This window comes from Condylura cristata, unplaced genomic scaffold (assembly GCF_000260355.1).
Source record: "Condylura cristata isolate star-nosed mole 26May11 unplaced genomic scaffold, ConCri1.0 scaffold00023, whole genome shotgun sequence".
Lineage (NCBI taxonomy): Eukaryota > Metazoa > Chordata > Mammalia > Eulipotyphla > Talpidae > Condylura > Condylura cristata.
In genome coordinates this window covers 32,060,307-32,087,048 of record NW_004567124.1, presented here as the reverse complement: position 1 = coordinate 32,087,048, position 26,742 = coordinate 32,060,307, and the positions used below count along the sequence as shown (strand labels likewise).

Below are 26,742 nucleotides of genomic sequence, written 5' to 3'. Positions count from 1 at the left end.
TTACCTTAACCTTATCTCACCAGAGACATAAAAACAAGTATTCAGGAATGGTCTCATGAATTTCCATCACCCCCAGTCCATCTGTTCCCCCAACCCAGAGAAAAGAACACAGTGGGGCTCAGAAAGGAGGAGGCTTCTCAAGCAAATCACCAAAGGCAGTGTTTTCAGCAAACACTTGGTAGGTGCCTGCCACACTGACCTAGGAACACCATCCGGGTCCTTTCCCCATCACTGTCCACCTTATGGAAAAGCTGGTGAGCAGCAGAGCAGTGGGAACACAATCTCAGCTTGCAGATACAAATAATGATTGGAATGCCAACAGGTTCCTAATAGCCTGCACTTTGTCTCAACAAAAACAAAAGAGGCACAACTGGAGCCTATGAATGCAGAGAAAGAGACTCCCCTTTTATCTGACAATCTATGAAAAAGTCAACCATCAAGGGTGCCAACTATCTGCATTTCACTACAAATGTTTTTCTTTCTTTCTTTCTTTTTTTAAAGCAGCATTTAAACCAAAGCACTTATCTCTTGTTTGGGCAAAATGACTTAGAATGGGATTGAAGAGATGCACTCAGGAATATGACTTGCAGGTTAACAAGTTGAAGAACTGGTACAATTTCAACAAGAGGAACAAAACTAATCATGCCCAGAGTTACCAATTTTACATTTTGCCTAGTAAAAGGTGTTTATTTTTTTTAAAGAAAGCTATCACCTGCATTATTATTATTTTCAACACAGAGAGTAAACCATCTTGATTACCACTGTACTGTAAAGAAAATCATGAAGGGGAGGGAGAAAGGAGAAAACAGTGGGAAAGAGCACAAGGGACTATGGAAGAGGACTACAGGTGCCATATCTGAGAGGAGAAACCCTGGATCTATACTGTGAAAAGCGAGCCAAGACATCAAGTAATGCTACATTATTAATTAAAAAACAATAAACCATGGAAAATAGGGATTAAGGAAGACATACAACAAATAAAAATAATGTAAACTTTTTCTATTTTTGGTTAACTTTGTGAAACAAGTCCACATTGTCTTAATTTTTCTCATTTCCTTGATGTCTTCCTCTTGGGTGGACCCTGGTCTGAGACAGAGTCCTAAAATCTTTAGGAGCCACAAATAGGTGGAACAAAGCTAGGAAAGTGGCAGTTTCACCCACTCCTGCCAGCAGGTGCTTGCCTCCTGCCCACAGGATAACACTTAGGACTGTGGATTAAGGCTCAACACTTTCCTTTCCCAGCTCAGGGCAGCCAGTTCCCACTGAAACTGTTACAGGCACGTTCTTATAATGAAGCAAGTGTTCGCCAATGTCATTCCCTTCCATATTGGCCAGGCTTGCTTATTCTCACTGACACTGAAACAAAACAGTGTTGAGTAAAATGACATCATTTGCTGTGTAAGCCTCTGCATCAGCCACAGGAAACACGAGGTGTGAAGCACTGTGCTTTCAGCTGCTCTCCTCTCTCTGCAGGCAGCCACAGTAGAGCATGGGGTAGAGACCTACCCCAGAGGTCCTCTAAATCTTTGTGTTCTTATTCTTGCTCTCAGTCTCTGTCTGCTCTCTGACTTCAACTCTGCAGATCCTTTCATTCTAATGCTAGTTAGGAAACTCACGAATAGGACACTGGCCACAGGGATTTTACTCTAGTAAGAATTAAAACATCAATTGAGACCAGGGCTTCTTTGGTACCAAGTTAATTTTTCTTTGCTAGAATATCCAAATAGATGCTTTTATGAAATTTTTATGAAATGGAAATAAGTTGGAGTGTTTCTAGTTCATCTCATTCTCCTTAGAAATATATAATTTAAACTCTGGTTGCTATTAAAAGTAAATTATGAGATCAAAGGAAAATTCTAATAAATAAACCGAAAGGACTTTATTCTACCAGGAATTCTTGAATTCCAAATGGCTTCATTTTGAAAAAGTAAACAAGAATATTAAAGGAGAGCCACTATAATCATCTTATAATTTAGAATTAAAAAATGTTCCTAAAAATGCAAATGGCCAACAGGCATATGAAAAAATGTGCAACATCCATTATAATTAGGGATATGAAAATCAAAGTTACAATGAGATACTACCTAACACCTGTAAGAACAATGTATATCAAAAAAACTAGCAACAACAAATGTTGGTGAAGATGTGGGGAAAAGGAACTCTCCTATATTGCTAGTGGGAGTACAAACTGGTACAATCACTATGGAAAGCTGTGGGGAGGTTCCTAAACTACTAATGAAGCTTCCATATGACATAGAAGTTCCACTCTTAGGGATCTACCCAAAGGACACAAAAACACTGAATCAAAAGATACCTGCATCCCCATGTTTATTGCAACACTATTTACAATAGGAAAAACCTGGAAACAGCCCAAATGTCTAAAAGCAGATGATTGGATCATGAAGATATGGTATATATACACAATGGAATACTACTCAGCAATCAAAAAGGTAAACTCATGCCATCCACAGTGAGATGGATGGAGCTAGAAGGGATCATGCTCAGTGAAATAAGTCAAAATGAAAAAGAAAAATATCAAATGGTTTCACTTATAGGAGGAATATAGAGGAACCAAGTAAGACATGGGAAAAATAATAATACAAAACAAAACAAAAATAAACAGACAATTGTAAATCAGAGCTATCCTGCAAGCAGGGGGTAGGGGGGGAGTGATTGGAAGGATGGAGGGAGGGAGGAGCACAGGGAACTGTGGTGATGGTGCATGGGCAAATTGGGAGAGGAAATTCTATGGGGTATTCACCTGAGGGGGGGGTGGTACCTTAATGCTTTAAAATGAACAACAATGTGTTCAAATAAAAAATGTTCTTAAGATATAAATGAAACATTTATTACCTATCTCTGGCTCCTGCCCTCCAATGTAACACATTTTTCTTAAAATTTTCAGCACAATATTATTAGTGTAGATACTACACTAAGAATACAATTATTTACCCAAATAGAAAGTGCCAAAGAGAAAGCACAGATGCCCCAGTTCTTCCTCCCTTCTCTAAGAAACTTTAATTAGACTCTAATTTTTTGGTAGTTAAAATGTAACACTAACACATACACACATTCTTCCCTCCCCCTCCCCCACCCCCTCTCTCTCTGTCTTTCACTCCTTTAGTCCAGTCCTGGGGAAGAAGCTCAAGTTTTCTGACAGGAGTTCTTATCACAAGACTCTGTAGACAACAGAACACTGGAGTGTCCACACCATGAATGAAGAGAATGCCAGAATTTGCATGACACTAGCAAAGATAAATGTTATCACATTTGCAGACATTCACCATGATCACATACGCATATTGATTTTAGAACACAAGGGCTTTAGAGTGAAAAAGTGTCACCAAGAAAAGGCAATTCCACCAAAGCTGAAGCATTATATTCAGAAAGGGGGAAAATCTATAGTCTGGAGCTTTAAAATTAATTCTGTGGGTTCTTTCACTTGAAAATGCATTTATTTAGATGAAGAAATGTAAAAAGCTAGTTAATCTTAGTGAATATTCTTGACATTGCAAATATCTGATTGTTCTGCTGGTTGTTCGATGAGAAAGGGTGAATACAGAACTAGCTTTTTCCATTTTTATTATGAATTCCAGCTCTATGGAAGAGCAGAACTGGAGTTGCATAATAGTGCTGGAAGCACCGAAAAGCTTGGATCAAGGCTCAGCTGCACACTTCTGACATCTGATCAAGTTGAAACCTATGGCCACAGGCAATCTAGACCACATTCAGAGGGAGAAAATAGAGACTTTAAAAACAATTTTCAATGTCTTGAAGGAAAGAAATGAGTCCCCAGGCAAGCCGTTCTCCTAATTGTAGTGCAGCAGTTTTAACAAGCTGCTTGGCAACAAATTTCTAAGTGTGCAGCCACCTCTAATTCCACGAGATTGAAGTGTGTGGTACAGTGGTGTTTTTCAAAATTGCAGAGGCACAAAGAATGGAAATTGCCCAGAACACTCACAAGTGAAATGCCCAGTTCATTGCAAATAGAGCTGGAGATAGTTGTCCATGCAAAGTACATGTACAGTGAAGGAGTGGATAACATACCCATTCCGAGAGGTCACTGAGCTAGCAAAATAAAACAAAATAGTAAATGGATAGTTTAGTGTGCACAGATCCTGCTGAAAACTTCAAGGACTGCGAGCAATCAGCAGATATTTACTAAAGAGAAAAAACCCAATGAGAATACAGGGAATTTCCTACCTGCTATATATTTTCTTATTTTAGCTACAAATTTACGGTCACATGAGCTATAAAAGTACCCCCCCCCGTCAAACCCAACAAAGTAGTGAGGTCATCAAGAATCTAGCAAGCAAGATGTCATAGCCTTTCTTTATCTATAGTACTTTTTCAAAATTACATTTAATAAGAAAATTCACCCGAGTAAAATGGTCACTGCCTACCATCAGACAATTTGGGATTTTTCTTTTCTTATAAAAACTGTAAACTGTCGATTAGATTTTTCATTTCCCAAAGAGGGGATTTCTTTTCATAAAATAAGTTCTTTCAGATGGCACATTTTCATTAGATATCATGTTATCAAAAGGTTAGTTAAAAAATGAATTGTGACTTACTGGTATACATCTTCATAACTATCAGTTTATCAGATAAGTATTTAATCAAATTCATCACAGCATAAAGTACAAACACAGTGTACGAGCAAGAACAGTAATGAGGGGAGAAGAGGGGGCAGAAAAGGGACAAATGTTTATGACAGTTTTAAAAAGACCATTAAAATTTTGGTTTTGAGGATTCTAGTGATTTCACTTCTGAAAATAACGTCTGACTCTCTGAAGAAAGAAGTTCTGTCAAACCAGCAAAATATCCTATATTTTTCCACTAAAAAGTTTATGGGAAATACATGTATGAACAAATTAAATAACACAGTCATTACTCAATGCTTTAGAAGTCTCAAAAATTCTTTGTCCACAACAAAAAAATAAAACACTTTGATTCACTGTTTCTTATCCCTGGGTGTCTGAAGACCTAATACAAACAGACCAATATTTCCAAAGCTAAGCAGTGATAGGCTGCAGTGTATCACTATAGAGGAGTGGAGACACTTTTCCATTAGACACTTTTCCATTTTAACTTGGTGCATTATAACCACCACAGACAGGAGGAAGCATTTTTGCATTTAAGCGATTTTCTTATCTAGAGGTGGAGAAACCAAAGCTCATCAGTGGGGAGTGATTTGCCTTGAATCAAGCCTCATAACCTCCTGACTCCCATCTTTGTCACCCAAACAGGTGGCTCTCATGAGGTGAATTCTAACACAGATTTTAAAGAGTAGCTTCCAATGTACAAACCTGCTAAAGTTTTGGCAAGTAAGAACAATTTCACCAAGCTGATTTGGTTATCTTGTAAATACATTTTTTTTTTTTTTGTAGCTGCTGTGGATGACTAAAAAGAAAAGGGGGTGGATATCTAAAACCAGAATGTCATTACTGCTTTTCAAAGGAAAAACAGGGTTAGGTCTTACAAGTTGAAAATTTACTAAGGTGGTTTCCTACTCTCACAGGTTAGGGATAAGCAGGGGTGATGTCCCTGGATGGACGAGCTGGTGGCTCCAGCACTTTGTGGGTTTGAGATCCAGTGGCTTTCTACCCACAAAAGGAGCTCAGATTTGAACACCGTGTTTGATGTCCTCTGGCTCTAGTTCATGTATGAGTAGATCCCAGGACACGTATGAGTAGATCCCAGGATTTACAAGATACAGGCAAATTAACTTTGTACTTTTTTTCCCCAAAGGAAATTGTACCACTCATCCTAAAGGTATAATTAATGTCCACTGTTAGATTTGACTCACTAAATTGTTTCTTTTAAAAACCCTCAGTTGGGAAGAAGTTTTCTTAGAATTGCAGGTGTAGTTCTTCCATCAGCCTTGTTCCCTCCCTAAACCCCAAACCAACATAAATTCTCATTCTGGCTCCTTTTCGATAACTATGAGGGGAAGCCCAAATTCTTAGATTGGGAGGCTAAATTGGGTGATGGGATAGCTCTTCTCCTCCATAATACAGAAACAATGGTAGAAACTCATGACGTAAGGCAGGGAGGAATTCTATTAGCCTTCTTCATTCTGGATAAATTCTCAGCAAATCTCCAAATGTGGGAATTGCTGGAGTTCAGACTTTAGACAAGGGGAATCTAATTCCCCTCATCAGCATCTGTTTTGATTTGCTTGTTAACCTAACAATGTCAAGGCAGATGCATCTTCAGCAGATTCTTAATGATAGTGTCACCTTTCTGTGACTAAATTTTCTGTGAATTTTTAAGATGGATGAAATGTCCTTGAACTTGGCTGCAAGGTAAGTATCTTGTGATTTATACTTTAATAACCTTTACAAGAAAACAGTATAATGTAAGATTATAACTTGCTGGCCATTTACAAGGTCATGTGACACCAGGAGACACCTCTAGTTCTTGGAAGGATGAAATGTTGTCAGGTAGGACAAATGTGCTATTGCGTGTGTGTGTATTTCTCTAGCATGTACTGTGTGGGGATCCTTATTCTAAAGACAGGTGTAAATGAAAGAAGCCCATGTCTCCCTTTGGGTTTAATGACACTCTCATGTAAGTGATAGAGGGAATTAAAAAGCCACCTCCCAGTGATAATACTTGTGATTAAAGTTCTTACAGAAACAGCATCTTTCTAGATCACATTTCCCAATCAAGGTTAGCAGGCTGACTGGATATTAGCATTCTAGGCACTTCAGCATCTAAAGTCAAGCATCATCTTAATGTATTTCTGGTGTTTTCCATGCTAAATAAAGTAAAGCATAATGTGGCAATCATTCATTTTATATGGACATTTCATTTTTTTAGTTGTAAAAGCCTGACAGTGATTAAGTCAACTTTTAGGAAAATACCAAATCCTTCTCAGAAAAGGCATAGAGCTGTGACTGGGTTAATCAAGATTTTCAATTTTGGAAACATTTTAACCATTCACACCAAAACTAACTCGGAGTTAGATTTACCATGCACCTGGACAGCCTGCTTAGCACTTTCTTTCTTTGGAAGCATTGGGATATGTGATGGGAGGAAATGGGCCAGAGAGGAAGAGAAGGACCAACAGTTCACTTCCACATTGACAGATACATGTAGGCCCGATCTCATTTACTTATCAACCAGTCTGATGAGGTAGGTTGCATTTTGAAGTCCTATGAGGTAGGTTTGCATTTCCTGTGAACAGTAAGGCACAGGAAGGAAAAATACTTGAACTCCAGAGGTGATCTGTTCCAGTAGCTTCCAGAATGAAAACCTATCAGACTGATTCCTGAGTTGACTTTTCTTTGTAGCTTATAATATATTCAAAGTAATCTCTATAGGAGAATGGGATCGTAGTCTAGAAAAGAAGTAATGACATCTCTCTTAGTCCTATGTCCTGCTGAAGGTGTCTGGGTATTTCACATACTGTGTATTTAATCCAGGCAAATGTAAAAATATTTGATATTTGCTTTCAGGGCTTTTTCTTCAAACTCCAGTCATTTAATTGGCCACAGTGCTACACATCTACCCTATTTTAATTTTCCCTACAATAAAATCAGGTAGAATATAGCAGAGGTAACCTGAGCATGCATTTTGCTAGCAGGAACTCCGAGGACACCAAAAAACCATTGGTTCTTGGTCCCCATCATTTATTCCCCTTGACAACATCAAGTTGGATCCCACGTGTAACTGGTTATTGCTGAGGGGATTTCAATTATAAACTCTGCACTGGTAAACCTAGCTGGTACCTTTGTTCTCTTTGTCAGCAGGTGGAACTGCTGCAGAACTGTGAATCCTTGCCAAAAGACATTGTACACACATCACATGAATAAACAAACTGAAGTCATTATAAAAAATGTTTAGTTGTTGCACAGCCATGAACAGACATACCACACAAGGACCACTGTATGGCTAAAAGGAAAAATTACACTCTTCAAAGCATTCCACTTGGTGCAGTCATGATCATTAGTGAAAGTAACATCTATTTAAAAGCAGAAAATGCCCATTTCCAAACCGAATGGGACAGCATGCTAAGGAGGCGTCATCCCACTCAAACGTCCCCAGGCTCTCCAGAGAACCACTTGGGTCTGTCATGCTAACTCATTTCCTTTTTGATTTTTCCTGCTTATCTTCCCTGATGAATATTATCATCTAAAATCAAATTAAGTACTAATACTAAATGTGTACAGCAATCACTTCAGAAAAGCAAACAATCAGACTCAAGGGATGATCTAAAAATATTATTTCTCATAATAAAGACTGTGAGCCCAGATGGGGTTGAGGGAGAGAGTTCTGAGAGGGTAACAGTAACTGGGGATGTGGTCCAAGGAACTATTTAGCAGAGCCACTGGTGAAGAGTAAAATCTTAATAATTTGAAGAGTATCATTTTCAACCTGTTCTCTAGCTCTTTCCTCAAGTCTGTTCCTTCTAGCACTAAGACCTCTGGTCAATAATAACAGTTACAACAACAATGTGTCAAGATGAGAAACAGCCACTAGATCTAGATATTTTTTTTGTTTGGTAAAATACAAAAATGCTAAACATAGGAAATTTCAGTGTCTGATCCAACGTGGTCATTATTGTTATCCAATGACTAATAATAAAACTGTCACAGATCATTTATTTTGGACTCAAGTTTTCAAGAAGGTGGCTCCCCAGTAGATTAAATGTATTGTTCTTAAACACTGCAAATTGAGGGTGGCTGCTGCAACCTGACTCTGTGGGGTAAACTGTTATAGCAAGGCTGGTAACTAAGGTAGATATTATACCTACATTCCCAAATGAGCATTGAGCTTTAAGTTGGCCTTCACACCTATTTGGCAAATGGATTATTGATTTCTTCAAGACAAATCAAGTTACGACTATTGAAGTTCTTGTCAGCAGAGAGGAGCAAGAATATAACTAGAAGTTTTCAGTTTTTTTTCTCATCTACAGGGCTCTCTGAACCATTCAGACTAAATGACAGAGAAGTCCTCTGAAATGTGCTTTTTGCCTAACATGGGTTAAGGGAATGTCCACAGGATTATTCTTGGTTTCATATAGCTTCTCCCAAATTCTGTTGTGGAGCCCTAAGTCATAAGCAGGCCTTGCTGATGTCAGCTGACCAGAAGTGGTAAGATTCTGAGTCAACCAGGTGGCCCTCATCAAAGATGTCTGTAAGTGACAGATTAGACATTCTTGGGAAAAGAGTGAGCAATTAAAAAAAAGGTGCCAGTGATCTGGATATATTTGAGGAGATGTACCTCTGGAGGAAAGCATGGGCATGGGGTAATAAGGCAAAACAGGGGGATATCACACCAACTTTGGCAATCATCAGAAGAACAAGAACTCACCAGCATTAATTCTCTAGAAAACCAAAAATAGCTACATTTAGGTAGCTGACAAATCCTATTATTCTAAACCAAAAATACTATGTTTAGGACTCCAGAGAAGTAATTAAACATCCTAATTTTATAAATGAGAACATGACTACCTTAAGAAACTAGCAGATTCACATAAATTCACATTAAGAGCCTGGAAGATTATCGAAACATAAATACTGTGGTGGGTCTTTTTTTATTCTATGGTCACTATCTCTTCTACCACAAATGAGACACTCCTTTATTATTTGAATGAGCTCATTCAAGTCAACTAAGAGTAAACTACTGTCCATAGTTTTAAACTACCTGTGCTCTACTTTCAAGCGTGGGACACAGAAAATTAGATTTGTCATTAAGTTAAGAGTGATAAGAATGATAATCGAAAAAGTACTGATGGTTGCTCAAGGAGGGCAACCATCCCAGACTTGCGGGTCAGCAAAGGTTTCTCAGCAGATCTAATATCTCCACTAGTTCCTTGAAGGAGAGGTTGAGATTTCAGAAGGGCACAGCTAGAGAGGAGGAGGGATCTGTGCTAACAGATCCTATGATGAGAGGCAAGAGGGCCTCACATTTGAGGAAGTGAAAGGAATTCAACTTGACTGGAACACTGAGTGCCTGGGGACATGTGGTAAGAGCTGGGGCAGGAGAGGTGAGCAGGGTTCACCAAGTTCTGCAGGGATTTTCATGTAGTTACAGACTTTGGATCTTATCTCAAGGTAATGGGAAGACAAAGGATTTGTAAAACAGCAAGTATGATGATTAGATATACATGTTAGAAAGAACATAAGCCAGTGGAGTGAAAATAAATGGTAGGAGGAATAAGTACAGAAGGAACAGTAGGTTGCTGCAATAATCCAAAAGATAGTTGCCTAAAGCATTATCCAAGGTGGAAGGAGGAAGGGATTTGGATTTAAGATATTCAGGTTGTAAAATTAAAATGCTATGCTACATAAACATAAATGGATATAGGGGAAAAGAAAGTCTTAGGGAAAAAGAAAGTCAAAAATTACTCTGAGCTGCCTGGTTAAATCTTCCCCGGGAGACCTTAGGATGCGGGAGATAAAGAGCATCATCTTTTAAATACTGGGGACCATTTTACTGGCAACAAAACTCAAAGTTCTGCATTTGCTTATTATGAGTGAAACTGCAGTTCTGGGCAGATGATGAAGACTGAATCCGACAGGAAACACTATGTAAACTGTCACAACATGTTAGTGTATACCACTGGGGAAGTCATTCTGATGAGATCTTTCCAAGGGAAAAAGGCTGCCTTATAGACACCCTTCACCTCAAGTCCTTCTCAGCCTCTCCATACTTCCTGGGGCAGGTGTCCCATACCCTGTTCAGGCAGCCTTAATGGTGCTCTCTTCTCTTTTCCAGTCGAAGTTGATTAATAAAAAGAAGCAGGATTAGGGATGCTGAAAACAGACACTAAACTCACAGAGAAAGATTTACTAATGCTATATGGATCATCTCAAAGTTATCCAGCTCAAAACTGGATGAGTGAAATAAAATATGTACCTTTGGGCTGTTGTAGGTCCCAATTCCCACCTAGGACATAATTCAGGTACTCACCCCTTCGCCACCATTTTCACCTGTGTTGGCAAGCATTTCCTGCAGGGCTCGGACAGAGAGAGACTGTTCCAGCACAAAATTGCAGACACAGAGATCAGGAGGGACATACTGTGGAAATAAAACCAGAATAAGGACACCTCATTATCACTCAGGAATGGGTCATACAGTAACATCTCAAAGGCAAAGAGCCTGTGAGTTAAAATGATTACCCATTCAATTCACAGAAGATGGGTTTCTTTTACTCTAGTTAAATTAGATTTCAAGTTGGATTCTGAAGGATGAAAAGAAGAAAAGCCTCAAGTCTCAAGTGACCAAAATGTCTGGATCATCTTGAAGGATGTGGCTGCACATGTGTGGGAAGAACATGCATATGAAGTTGCTGAAAAGGAGAGGAGTAAACCTTCCTGGGTGCGATGGGGAGAGAATCCACTTCATGCGTGTAACCTGTAGAGAGTATTACAGACTTAATACCAGTAAAACTAGCATTGAAGGACCTTGCAGCTGAAGGGTTAAAACAGTCTTTAAAAGCATATATAGTGTTGTACAACAATGTTGTGTCAGGATAAAAAAAAAAGTTACATCAATTAAAAAAAGTTACATCATAAAAACAAATGAAGTTGCTGATGAAGAGGAAGGCAGGACAGACAGATCCATACCAATGTCTTGGTGGGACTAAAGGAAGAAATCCACAAAGATCTCACCCACAATAACTGTAAGAGGACAATGAACAGACCAGAATGTGGCTGTAGACAACAGTGACCAGAGTAGGGAATCTATTTACTCGTTAAGCAAACTGGAATACTGCCGTGTTAAAAGAAGGAATAGAAAGGATCAAGAGCTATTCTAATTCTGAACAAATATTTAGAACTTCAAGAACTGATGACATCTACAACATTCACTCTAATTTAAAACATACTCCATTCTTATCATGACTGTTCTGGAACATTTTTCAACAATAGTAAAAGACAGCTTTCTTTGCACACTGATGCTAATGGATAATGCTTATAGAATACCTTTCTCTGTGTCAAGTACTGCTGTGTTTTGCACAGGTTAACTCATTCAATCCTCACCACCACCCTAAATGACAGGAATTATTAATGTTGCAGTTTATAGAAGAAGTTAGCTTACCTTTCCAAGGTCATGGCTTAAAACTGGATTCAATTCAGATAGTCTTTCTCCAAAGTCCATACACTTGCCTCTGTATTGTTCACGTCACACGTGAGAAATGATACAATATTTCCCTACAACTAGAATATTTCAACCAGCAGACACTTTGAGTACTACATTTCTATGCTACATTTATGTGTTTGGTATTAAGGATATGAGAAACAAACCAAAACCATTGCTTTTCAGGAGTTCACACTCCAGCTTCAGGATACACCATCTCCCCTGGGAATAGAGCTTAGCATCACCTTGCATACCAAGGCTTTGTTTCCTGTGTGAAACTGGCAGCACAGTGAGGAGTGAGGGCCAGAAGTCAGACCGCTATGCCTGACACTCTGAGGCAGGTACAGCAGTTTCCATGGAGCTCAAATTTAAAAGCTAGAGCAAGCATGCTACAGGGGGCACTGATAACCTTTCTACCTTTTAACTTAGCATTTCATTTTAAAAATAAATATATAGGAAGTTGGCAATCTTTAAGACCCCTTTAATTTCCTAGCGACTGCACATTCTTCATCTTTCCAACTTCAATGCCTTCAAAAATAAGAAGCCACTCCACCTGCTGGATGCGCCTACTTCTTCCTTCCATTAAGTTTGAAGTCCCAGAAGCCAAGCATAATCTCAACAACTGTCAGCCTAGAAGTGACATATCTTGAGTATGTTTCTACCTAAGTACTTTTCGACTCAGGGTCTCTGCAGTGAGGAATCCTAAAAACCTAGGATTCCTTAAATTTTGGCATCACAGGAACTTGCCCATTTGCTGAATGATGTCACTAAGGAGAAACTGTAACACAAGGAGACAACAGCCTGTATTTTACATGTTTCTTGCTTTGTTTTCAAAGTCTATTCTTGCTGCAGGTAATTAACTCATTTGTATGGGTCTTGAGCAAACAGACAGCTGGTGATGCAGGGCAGAGTTGTGTGTCCGGGAAGTATTTTTAGAGTACATATAGCATCATGACAAATAGCATACAATCATATGATGAAGCATTTCCCGAAAGACCTGATGCCAAAAACATATTGCACAACTTAGTCTCCCAAAATATGATGCTGTATCAGAAGACTTTCAGAATTTCTCCATTACTCCTTACTCTACCCAAATCTCATGTCATCAGAAAAGCCAAAAGAGAAAAGAAAAAGATACCTCATCTCCCCCACCCCACAAGCCAACATTTGATTATTTTGTCTTCTTCCTCCTCCAATACAATACAGCATGTGATTTAGATACTTTCTATTCAGGGATGCTTGCAGTTATAGTTAGGACTTTAAAGGATACTTTTGGCTAAGCAACTGAATCATCTCAACATTCATACTCATTTCTATGAAAACCTCCCTTTAAGACAGACAGTGCTAGGGATCCTGCCCTTTTGTGAGACTAGTTCTAAGTCTGTTTTCTCCCTCCCAATATCTGGTTTGCATGGACAGGAGACAGGAGCACTCCCAAAGCACAGCTATCATCCATCCTGATGAAGGATCACTGAGAGTCAGTCACTGGGCATGGTCCCTCCAGACAAAAAGCCCCAGGATGGCCTTGACTTAATGACTGGTGTGAAGGGGCACATTCAAACAGGGACAGTGAGTACAATCTCTGCCACTGGTATCTGTTTCCTGATAGTTGAGTTTACCTCTAAAACGTGGCCCCTCGGACTCTCTAGACTCAGGGATAAGGTCTGGCCAACACAACAGAACACAGAACTATGTATGGGCAGTGCCACAGGAGGAAAGAGGGTAAGAATATCCAGAATACAGCAGAATGCAATCAGCAACTTGTGACCTGAATGGGACAGAGTCACCTGACCTGCCACACCAGTTGACATCCTTAATTAAACTCCAAACTGGCCCGCACTCCTCCCCCACATTTCCCAAGAATGAGAAAAGGCCACTCTTGCATCCAAGCTAACTTGCTGGCAGCACGAGCATCTCCCAGGAGGCCCGCTTATTGTCTGCGTGCACAGGAGACTACGCCTCAGAACCATTGCCTGGCAGGCACCAGGTTTGTGTTTGATGATTCTCAGCATGGAGAGAAAGGCTTTGTTGACAGCTGTTCTGAAACTGAACAGCTTCATCACTCTCCCCAGGCCGTCCTTTGCCTTCAGAAGCTCTAGGTTTCCAAATGTCCTACAGGAAACCTTGAGATGCCACAATTCTGGGTAAACCTGGAACAATGTACTCATTTAACTCCACTTAGTGGAAAATAGTATAAGGGGAGGCCTATGAATCTTCTATGCTTCTTCAATCTGTTTAATATTTTCCTTACTGCACTGGAAGTATTTATTAGGCCCAAGATGGTGGGAATATTCCTGCTGATGGATTCATTTACCATGTTTACATGTACAATGTGTACTCGGTATAGTTCTAGCTTGTACTATCCAAGCCTTCGGGGAAATGAAGAGCAGAGTTAGTTACAAGAAAGGGGTAATGTCAGCCCTCCACAGTCAGTTTGGGTCATACAGTGTTTCATGCATTGCAATCTGTTTTTCTAGAATGTGGCTATCCTGAAAACTGTGTCTCGTTCAAGTTTTGTTATCTCCAATACACAGAATAGTAAGTGCTCAATTTATCTTCTACAACTGACTTCATGTCCTCTAAGAGTATTTGAGAGTATTTTTTTTTTTTTTTTAGTTTTTAGTTTATTTAAGGATAAGGCAAAATGTTCACCTCCAAGGTGCACTGTCTAGTGGAGAGCAGGGGAAGCATAAAGGAAATTTTGATTCAAAGGGCCCAGAGTTAGGAAGCACAGAGCTGAGTGTGGCTGGGGGAAGAAAGGGAAGAGTGGGGCAACAAACAGCAGGATGTATGAAGTGAGGCTGAGGAAGAAGTAGGCACTGGATGGAGAGGATGTTTCTACTGGATGTGAAAGAATGCAAAAAGGACAGACTGTGCAATAATAAACCACATACAGTAATTACTTTTGGCAAACTGTCTACTAGAATCTCCTGTTTAGGCAAACGGGATGATTATGGTAGAGTGAGAAGTGTCCCTGTAATGTCACAGAAGCAGACTCACCTGGAAGAAAAGCAGGAATCAGAACTTGACATTCTCCACAAAGGAGGATTCCTCGAGACCCAACCACCAAAGTCAGCCCAATTAACCTCACTTTCTTTCCCCATGTCCATCAAGCAGTGAGACAGCATTTACAGAACATAATAATTTACATTCATTACTGTACCTGCTGTTGTGGACAACAAAGGAGAACAGATGTGGTTTCTGTGCATTCAGGAATGTTTAACCTATTATAAGAGCTCTACTGTACATAAGACTTCATGTACAGTACATATACAAAAAGATATATGTGAAGCTGAATTGATTATACGAGGTCTCTATTTTGTAAGATGCAGTACCCTCTCTGATGTTGTGGTCAGGAGAAGCCAACCCCGGCAGAAACTTGACCTCCTACTTGCAAGGAGTTCCTGGCACATAGTAAGAATGCAATGTCGACTTAATGAATGAACAAGATGGGAGATTTGTTCTTTCCATTTTGTTGTCTGTGTGTTTCACTTCTGCTTGAAGTTCTATTAGCTGAAGCAGTCTTTTTTGACTTTATAGAACCTCCATCCTTGCTTCTTTTTGCTTTTCCACCCAAGTCACTAGGGGAAAAGGTCAAGTACTTGGAAGTATCATGGAATGGTAAAGGGAATAATCAAATGAAAGAGAAAGTAATGAATAACTCCTGTTGACTTATTTTTCTACCTCTTCCTGCCACTCCATTCCTAGAACTGAGGAGCAAGGTGAATATTACTGATGTCATAATATACTGTAATGCTGATGGGTTTACATGGTTCCAACCCCACTGCTGCCAGTTTGTTCAAAGAGAACTCTAAAAAGTAAAGCTGAGGTAACTAGGATAAATAAATCTTATATTCTTGGCTCCAGATTATGGAAAGTCAAGACAGATGAGAGCATCTCGTCAGCCCAGAGATGGATCTGAATGCAGCAAGTCAGGGATATGGGAGCAAGTCTTTTAATTTCTGGGGTTCCAAGTCAACAGAGACAGGAGCAGTGTGCATGTTCATTATAGAAGAATCAGGAACTAAGTGAGAACACTGGAATACACTGTACCTTTCATTTGTTGTTCTTCTTGTGCTGCTCCTTCAGGTGTAAAGTTTATTTTTAATGTATCAATTGGGTCAGATGAGGTCATACTAAGGTATGACTTTTGGTCTACAAGTGTGATAGAATATTAAAGAAAAAAAGGTATCCCATATGTTCAAAAGAATGGTAAGTGAAGTAACCAACAGGAGAACTACAAGCCAGCAGCAAAGACTCAGGGGGACAAAACTGGGGCTCTTTAACCAGCCAGTCCTCACCATTCAGGAGAAAGTCTTGAAATTATGAATTTTATGAAGAAGCACATCATTCTCAAATACTGAGTCTAGTCTGATAACAAATAAGGCAGGTGTTCATTCTCTCATGGCTCTAGATTGCAAATTATATAGATAGAGAAAGTCTATTTCTCCAAGGGCAGTATGTGTATTAGTAACAGAGAGAGCTTACTCAGTCCCCAGAGTCCTGGTTTCTATATGCATTTCATTTATTCCATTTCACAATGCCACCTCAAACAAGACTGACAACCATCTCCCTATGACGGCTCAATGTAGTCCTACTCAATGATCATGACAGGAAAGCTTGTCAAGCACTCTGGTGCAGAAAATCATTCTATCCCCCAGAAAATGTTCCAGGCTAACCACACACCACTGGTCATAGTGTGGCACTGGGTAATATCAACTTCCCATGGGACAGCATCAAGAAAGCCAGAGATGGCACATGTAATTTGTATTTTAGGAGCTTCAAGCACTTCGAAAACATTATCTCATACATCTACAGGAGACATGAGCTCATTTTAAAATTTCCTATCTATTATTGATAGTACACAATTATAATTATACTTTAAAAGGTAGAGTCAGTCATTAAGCAAACTAGCACCCACATCTTTTCTCAACCAGGTCTTATTTATGCACTTAGGTATTTTTTTAAACCTATCTTTGTCACCTTTGTTAAATTGTGGCTAGATTATATTAAAAAATGTTTGACAATGAATGTTTATATCTGAATCTGCGGTCCAGTCTCGGTATTTCTAAAACAGAGGATGTTTTGCCACTATTTAGAAGAGGGTCAACTGAGATGCAAAGAATTATATAAAATTTATGTTGACAAGAAAAGGATCCAATATACATTTTAAATGTATCTATTTACCCATCTAAATAAAATCAGGTATTGCTCTAAGTGCTTTATAAATTTTCATTTAATCCTTATCTTAGCCAGCCTTTTCAGTGAAGTGATCATAGTCATTTAATAAATGGGATACCTGAAACTTGGAAAAGGAGCAATGGTTCACCACAGTTACAGCAGGGGATAGCAGTCAAATCCTGAAGTTCAAACTCCAGGATTGACACATATTCTGGCATATGTCTTAAAAGAAGGTTTCATCCCTACTCCAAAGCAGTATTCTAACCCTACTGGGTGACCTGCTGCTAGCTCTCACATGTTGATAAAATGTTAAGAACTTCATGTTAGGTTCCTGACTATTTTGGAAAGGCCACTGAGGATGCAAAGACTAGTGGGACTATCAGGGGTTAAGAGTTCTGAGCTTTAGGAAGTTCAGGTTCCTGGCAGGCAAGATTATTTCTACCTTCAAGCAGTTTTAAAATGTGTATGAAGTTTCCATTTTGCTTGGATTTTGCTAATAAAAGTTTTTATATGTAAAGTAAATCAGTTTTCAAACAGAATTATACATGTAAACAATCTCTTCAAAAAAGCATTTCAACTTTGTGTGATGGGGAAATTTCCACCAAGGATATACACATGTAGCTTTTAAATTTTAAACATTTTGAAGAAATGTCTGTGTAAATAGCTATTACCATGAAACAGGTTCTAATGTATAGAAACTTAAGTCTTTTCTTATATTTTACTATTTTACTATGGTAAAAGATAGAGGCTCTTTGTCTTAAAGTATATACACTAACTACTCAAAGCATTCGAGTTTCAATTTTGGCTTGGATTTTGCTAATAAAAGCTTTTATATGTAAACTGTGTGGTACACAAGACTGAAACATTCAGTTGGAAAATATTCTTTGAGCGGAAAGGAGGACAGTATCAATTTGTTAATGGAATGAAGAATGGCCTCTTCTGATCACCAAGTATAGGGGAGCAATGCCCTGAGCTCTGAGCCATCTCAGATGCTTCACAGTCTCGGGCTGAGTGGCTGCCTGGGAGCTCTGACAATTCTAGAACATCACTACTGCAATGCTCTTCACTAAGCAGAGTTGTTCACAGCCATAAGCAGATGTCAAGCTGGCCTGAGGTTTATTCTAAGACAAAGAGAGAGTATTCAGAAGCAAAGGGATAGAATAAGTTGATCATGTGCAAGGGGAGGGGAGAAGGTTATAAAGTCACAGCAAGATGTTGAGCCTTTCAAAAAAAAATAATAATCACTTTAGAAGAAAACTTGAACTTGTTAATACATAAGGAGGTGCCGCAGCTACCTAAAAGCAGGGAATAGAAACTACAAGGCAAAAACCCTTTGACCAAAAGTTTACTGTGAAATTGTCAACCCAAAGCGATAAAAAACTGAACTACACCCACAATCACTGTTGCTTGCTTATTTCTCAAATGCTCAGATATGTTTTGATTATTTTGAAATTTTGCCTTGTAAAAGATTGTATTTACTTGTATTTACATTCAGAATGGCAACAAAAACAGCTGCAACTTTTTTTGCATTTTTTAGTGAAGAATTATTTTGCATAAACTACATCAGAGATATTCGAATATCAGAACTACCATCCCTGTATATAACTATTTTGTCTTTCTCATCAGAAAGAACCTGCTTTAAATTTCCATTCCAAGTTATAACCCCCAAGTTACAATGTTAGTGGCTATAAAAAAATCCTACCAGGACAGGGCTATCTGAAGATTCATTTGATAGTATATTTACTACCAAAAAAGACACTGTACAAATTAAAAACAAATCTTACACAGACTTACTTTTTTTTTTCCTTAAAAAGAAAGGAGTTGAGCATGTGAGTGTGTGGGGGGGGGAGCAGTTAAGTGCTTTATAGATAAAGGAAAAAACTGCTAGAACCAACTTATTCATCGATGGTCTGTTTAATTGACACTGATCGACAGATCCATTACAGTTGAGCTTCTCCTAGGGAGAATGTTTATTAATGCAAGAGAAAGCAACTCTCACTACATCAATTATCTTTCTGATGATGCTTCAAGATTTCTCACAAGAGTATCATAAATATAAGCTTGTTTTGGAAGCATAATGCAAAAACACGATGGGCCTGAGAACTCCTGGGTGAGATTGCTAAAAGTTCTGATTCAAGGGCTCCCCCAAACCCCCAAGGTGGGTACTTTGAAAAAACAAGGCAAGTGATTCTTAAGCAGGAGGTTTTTGACCTCAGTAGCAGAGCTACTGTAACAAGCAAGTAAATTCAAGTCCCTGGAAACATTCATTCTTACTCCAGATCCTTCTTTAAAGAGTTCAGTTACTCAAAATACAAATGTTCTTTAAAATGCGTAACCTAGCTTTTTAAAATTTAAACAATAGTTGTTATCATCTCACTCCTTAAACCCTCCCCCCCCCCCGAAAGTAGTGCCATAATACCTGAACACTAAAATTCTGCCAAGCAGCAGTTATTTCTGGCACTGTTAGGAAGAATATTACTAAGTGCCTAGCAAAAATCAGTGCAGTGAAGCTTGTGTCCTTTAAAATAAGGAAGAAGGGGCAAAGAATCAGAGACTCAACACTGGGTGGTTAGTTTGTAAAACTGCCTGCTGGGCAAGAATACAACTGACAAACTTAATGCTTGGTAATGGAGCCAAGTTTCTCTCCCTGCCTGACATGGATGGCATGTTAAATAACTAAGGTGCCAACAGGTGGAAACATACAACATGAACCTGGAACAAGCAGCTGTGGAAAGCACCAAATAATACCTACAATCTAAGGACCAAGATCACTGAGACAATGACTCATTGTATGGTCCTAAGCAAAAGTGGCCACCAATAGGACCTCCCTGGTGGCACAGTGGGTTAAAGCACAACACTAAGAAGCTAAAGCCACTTCCACATGAGTTCAATCTCTGCCCCGGAGGTGACCACATGGCACGGCAGACCTCTCCTGGCCCGCCTGTTCTGCTCCCCACTCTGTCTCTGGTGAATCCTTTTACCCACTGAACCTCTGGTCTGTACACCAGTTCTGTATGAATAAACAAATCTTTAAAAAAAAAAAGTGGCCTTAATTAAAACTCTAGCTTAATGAGCACTACACCAAGTCTGTGGGAGAGTAATGGGACCCCCAAGCCTCTGGAACTCTAGCTTTTTAAAGATTTGTTTATGCATTCAAGAACCTGGGTACAGGCCAGAGGTGCAAAGAGTGAGAGGATTCACCAGAGACAGAGTGGGGAGCAGAATAGGTGGGCAAGACAAGAGAGGTCTGCTGTGCCATGTGGGTCAGCTCCCTTGCCAGGGATTAAACCTATGACACAGTGACTGCAGATAGCTTCATAGTGCTTTGCTTTAACCCACTGCACCACCAGGGAGGGCCCAGAAACTCTAGTTCTTAATGGGAGCTATCATGAGAAACGATTAAGTGACTATCCTGAAGAGCCTGCATATCAAGCCTTAGCTCTGTTCTGCTCTGTTCTTAAACAGAGCAGGAAAGAAGGAAGAATACCATAAAGGAAAGGAAACCAGTGTGTGTGTTCCGTGAGCCATGGATAAGTTAGGGTATAAACATTCGCGAGAGAAGATGAGATACAGGATGTTGGTGTTATAATGAAATGTGACAGGCTGAAATATCAAGTTGAGGTCAATGCTGAGGAGGGCAGACTGGGAGGAATGTCTAGTCTACACCTAACATTACATCTGGGTCACAAGTTTGGTTTGTATTAGTTTTGGTGGAAGGAATACTGACCAGCTTCATTGCTCCCAGGCATTCCTTTGGCTATTCATTTCTTTTCTCCTCCCTTTCAAGTGGTGACATGGCAGTGAGAATTTAGAAAGCATGGTGAAGCTTTTCTCTATTGCCAAGTCAATGATATTCAACAGCTGGCAGATACAACATGTGACTCTCAGCCTTTTCTTTGCACAACAGGAAGGGGAAGGTTGAGGAAAGCATAATGAGGCACCCACGAGAGCTGACAAAATATCAAGCTGGAGCTGAAGGCTGCCCTCTGCATCACTAATTTCTTTGGGGGACCCTCCAGTGGACTGAGTCCTGACATGACTACAGCACCAGTTCCATTCAAAGATTCCAGCTAAAGGTAGTCACGAAGTTCAGAGCCAACAAGGACAAGGACAACGCTGTGGCTACCAAATGCTTTGAATGTTTTTCCAACGTCTCCTTCCCACTCTCTCAAACGGAATGCCATGAGGAAATACAGTTTGTATCTTTTTGCCTCCAACATGGAGTTTTTGCTTAAAAATATGCATATTAATATAAAAGATTAAGGAAGAAATAATGGTAAGAGTATATCTCTAGATGTTGATAAAAATTTTCAGGTTTAAAAAGGCTTCGTGGAAATAACACTTTTCTCCAAATAACTTGTCTTTCTATGACCTCAGAGAATTCGACCCCATCCTTCCTCAGCTGTCTCAGCCAAACTACAACCACTAGATGTTTATATTGACAAGGATTCGTGCTATACACAATGACAGTGTTACAAGTAAAGATTTGTGCTCCATGCAAGGATCCAAGCTCATGTCCCCACCAGGAAAGGGCCAGGTAGTATTCCCCACAGACATTAAAAAAAAAATGGGGGGCAAGGAGTTAGCACTATTAGGCAGTAGCTGCACAAACTAAAACCACTGACTTAATAATAAGCCCTATTTCCATGTAGTGGTAATAGACCCATCACCTCTTCAGGCTCTATCTTCAATAGAATTATCCTTGCCAGGAAACATTCCAAGCATGGAGGGTGGAGACCCACATTAATAACCCAGGTTACTAAGGTTTCCCACCAACAGTGGAGATAGGGAATAGGTGTTGCAGGACAGGTCATATGGTCTTTCCTCTTCTCTCCCCTCTTGAATAACCAGCAGTGATCTCCAAATCATAAGGCTGAGTTAAATTGTTACCACAAGAGAGAATGAACATACTGGTAGAAATCGATGCTGTAATGCCACACCTCAAAGCTTACAGTGACCGAAGCAAAGGCTGTCATCCCTTAAAGATGAATGTTTCAAACTAGCCACTCTCCAGTGGCACTTGTTCTGATGTTCTGAGTGAACAAGATAAAGCCATGTTTGGCTTCCTATTACACTTGCATATTTTGCGAAAGAAGTAAGTTTGTTCATTACTATAGCAACTGGAAACTTGCCAAGGGAGGAGTGTAGGTAAGTGAGATCATGATGCTAATGAAGTCAAGGTTATAACTGCTTCATTCTATGCTTACATCTACATACCCAAGTTGGCTACCAGCTTTGTTTTAAGTTGAATGAGGAAACAACCTGAGAGTAAAGCAAAGGACTGCAAATTTACAGCTGTCACAGTTCTCAAACTGTGGCCTGTGGACCACCAGCTCAAGAACAATGCAGGAGTTTGTTAAAAGGAGAAAAAGAAAAACAGGGGCTCAGGTTCCTGGTCCCACATAAGAACAGGATGGGGGCTGAAGGATGTGCTTACTCCAGTTTGCAAACTACTTTCCTTCTGGAAACCAAACCCACAGATGCTGGACAGGCTTATCTTTTCAGACAAAGTACTGTTGACATAATTTACCTGGGAAATTGAGGAATGAGCAAAACCATAGTGGTTATTATTAAACCTGGAAAGTGATCAGGAGGTTGTGGAAACTTTTTCATGAACATCAAAAAATTCTCATCTTTCCTAGATTAATATTTTTTCACAAAATATGTTTTGCTGTTTCCTAGAGATTTTGTTGGGTAATATTAAATCTTGCTGTGTTCACATACCTTCATAGCATTTATTACATTCTAAAACCTCTCTACAGCTATAAAAAATGAATTAAGTTGTATGGATCTAGATACCACAGCCTATTATAATAACAATTCAAATTTCAAGTCGAAGTGGCTGCTGTTGGGAAGGGAGAAGTAGGGGAGAGATCATTTATCCTGCCCTGCAGCCTGTATGCTCTTAGTCTATAGTTAGTGCCTGACCCATCACAAAGAGAGCTAATCTGTTCCGTTTTGAAGTAAAATGATCTTGGGATGTACAGTGAAGCACTAAAATAGGACTTGAGACAAAAATCTTTGTTGAAAGGGTTTCACTAAAAATTGAAACATTGGGTCAAGAGTTTTTAAATTTTGTCAACCACTCCATGGCTGAAAACAGCTGTTTGAAAGAGGCTTCCAAATAGCTTTCATGTACCAGTTCTTATCTTCCAAAGGCTCTGGAAAAAGCTCAGCTCAGTTTTAGTGGAAGAAAATCATCTGGAAACATCTTAATAGAGAAAGTCATTAGATCCTGGAATAACTGAGTTAGGAACACTTTGTGATCACTCCCTGAAATAATTTTGATGAAGAAAAAAAATTAATTCCCCATAGTGTTTCGCATTTTTAAAGATCATCTATTTGCACCATGTCAGGAAATTAAGAACAAGCAAGATATTGTTTGCAAATGATTCACAAAATGTTTCAATTCATTGCGTTTGTTCAGGTCACTATTTAAAATAAAATGTTAAAAGAATGAAACTATTAAATGCACTACTGAAAAGGAGAAATAAAGCTCTTAACTGAAATGTTTGAAAATCTTAATTTTTTAGACAGTTTTAAACTTCTTTATAAAACTCTTGTCATGTAACAGGTAAACTCAGACCTGAAAGGTTATTTTGAGTAAAATTTTACAGCCAGATGGAGGGAGGGCAAAACTAGATCCCTTGCATCACTATCTAGGGTTCTTTGTAAACAACAGTTTGATTGGTGAATTATGAGTATAATTCCAAAATTCCGTAAACTCCAGATCTCCAAAGAGGCCATAAAATCTTTTATCGCAAGATTTTAAAACACCCATGAGCAGTAAAATCGATAGATGTAATATGATTGCGTTTTTAAGACTCAAGTTCTACCACAAATGCAATGCATCATTTTTCTTCTATGTAAAAGCAGTATCTGGAAAAGGAATGTTCTCCTAATCACAGGAAAAGAAAAGGCAAGTATTTGTGATCTCATTAGTAAGTTCAGGAGTTGGTGGAGGGAGAAAAAATACTGCTAATCGAGACCAAAATAGCAGCTATTAGGTCTGAAGAGCCAAGTACTAAACACTGCAGAGGGACCGGAGCATGAATAATACCTACTCATAATTCACCTGGGGCCATTTGCCTGCTGTGAACAAGTAAATGACAAATCAACAGCAGAGCTATGGTGCCACTTTACACACTGAATAAATTCTTTGTGAAGATTTCTACCACTAAGGTACAAACTGTCTTTAAATAAAAAGGACTGGTATTGCCTCAAGCAGATAAGTTATCATGACATTATTAATAACTCAAGTAGGAAGGAGAACAATATAGGTGAAGAGTGATCTTGAGGTTAAAAGGTTACATTTTTCTTTTTATTAGGCCCTCAGCTCCAGCAAATAACAAATGCATTAAAAAATCTTGATATGTGTTGCACTTGACTTTCATGCTATTTCTTTGGTTTTTGTTTTCCTTCTCATCTTGACTGTTAAACATATATAGAAATATACAGATTGTTAAGAATATATAGAAATATAGACTATGCACACACAGAGATATATAGTGAAAACAAGAATAGAAATATGCAGACATGAGGTTCAATGTGGATGTAGAAATGGGGAGTAAAGTTTCCCAAAAGAAGGAGATAGTTTAGCAGTTAATTGGAAAGAGCTATAATGTTTAATTGGAAAGAGCTATAATGTGAAGACTCTAGAATCTGAGTGCCAGTTGGAATGAATTTCAACCCTCAACCTGATCAATTCACATACAGAACAATCTGAGATCTCTGTGTCCTACCTAAAACAAGAATTATCCCAAGGCCAACTTGTACATAATTCAGTGGAAAGTTACCACTCAATGCAGAGGCCCTTCTGGAGCCAAGCCCACTGACCTGCAGGGTATCACAGGGCACTAACAAGGCCCCCTACTGCCCAACACAGTGTCCACAAGTTGGACAGCAAGGCTTGGAGCTACACATGGGGATTGTGGCAGCAAAGAGGAAAAAAATAGTCAAGTCTTACAGCACAACTACTCAGCCTCCATTTCCTGCATGCCACTGCATGGCCACTATCCTACAGGAGACAGAAGAACTAAAGCCACCAAGGCTGGTACTTTTGTTTTCTTTAGACAACTGCCACCAACTAAATACCCTACTCTGTAATCTTTCCTCTTCGGTATTCTCACTTACTCGATGCTCTCACCTCGGATTCCCCCGTCCCCTTTCTGAATCTGCTGGAACACCTACTCCATGATCTGTACACTACATTACCCCACCCACTTCCTACTTTTACCTGGGAGTTCTGGACGGATGACAACTGGCTTCTCCCAAAGGACGCCACTTTTCTTGGAGACCTCCCAATTATAGGATGTTCATTCTCTCATACCTTACATAACTTGGGGTTAGGACATGGGTTCCATGCTTCCCCTAACTGTTTCCAGATCACTACTCTTCCCCAAGCAAACTCTTCTCTTTTAGTCTTCCTGCAGGGTAGTGATACCATGTAGCCTCTTCCTTTCCATGATTTGTGTATTTCCTTCACTTTCCCTTCTACACTGACATGTCTGACTCCTCATAATTTCTACTCCAGATGATTTAAATATTCACATTGTTATCTGTAGAATAATGTTCCCTCCCCCTTCAAATAATATGTTGAAATCATAACACTCAATGCTTTGAATAAGACCTTATTTGGAAGAAGGGCTCTGTACAGATAAAAATCACATTTAGATGAGGTCCTTGGGCTGGTGCTTAATCCAATATGGTTGGTAGCTTTACTGGGAAAGAAAGATACCATATGAAGACAGAAATACACACAGAGAAAAGAATCAGATGAAGATGTGGAAGCTGAAGGGTGGGCTGGTGGCTGCCATAAACCTAGAAACACTGAACTACATAGAAACTGGAGTGGGCATGGAGATACCCTTCCATAGAGTACTAAGGGAGCTCATTCTGCTAACACCTTGACTTCAGATTTCGGAGAATAAATTTTTGTTCTTTTAAATCATCTGGTTTTGGATATTTGTTTTGGCAGTCTTAAGAAACTAATAGGCTTTACGAGTCTGAGCTGTCTATGGCAGCTCAATTAATTTGCTTTCTCTTCCTCATTGATCTCCCACACTCCAGTCACTCTCTCATGTCATACACCTCAGACTTATTTTTAGTTAAAGCATCCTACTTTGAGGCCTCTGATGGCCATGTCCGACTTTCTTCCACAGAGGTTGGCTGCTTTCTCACTACTTGCGTTCCTTTTTACTACCAGTTCCCATCCCTTTCAGCTGAGACACCAAGGTATCAAAGTCCAGTCTCCTAAACTTTCTGTACTTGTTGATTATCAACATTGACCTGGCTATAGTTTAATAGAGGCTGAATTTAACTATCCACTTTCTTCAACTATCCACTACTAGAGGCTGAAAAACATGACACAATTTTAAAAAATCAGCAGTCCTAAAAATTCATAGTCATCCACAAAAACACTGATTGAAAAAGATACTTGTACCCCCATGTTTATTGCTGCTTTATTTACAA

At 39.3% G+C, this 26,742-nt stretch overlaps 1 protein-coding gene across 1 annotated transcript in view; it reads right to left on the bottom strand.

The window, feature by feature from the left end:
* RYR3 (ryanodine receptor 3) overlaps positions 1-26,742 on the bottom strand; it is a 358,818-nt gene that overhangs the window by 310,114 nt on the left and 21,962 nt on the right. The window contains exon 3 of the mRNA XM_004687571.2: positions 10,924-11,031. Coding sequence (XP_004687628.1) covers positions 10,924-11,031 — 108 coding nt within the window. The remainder of the gene's footprint in view (positions 1-10,923; positions 11,032-26,742) is intronic.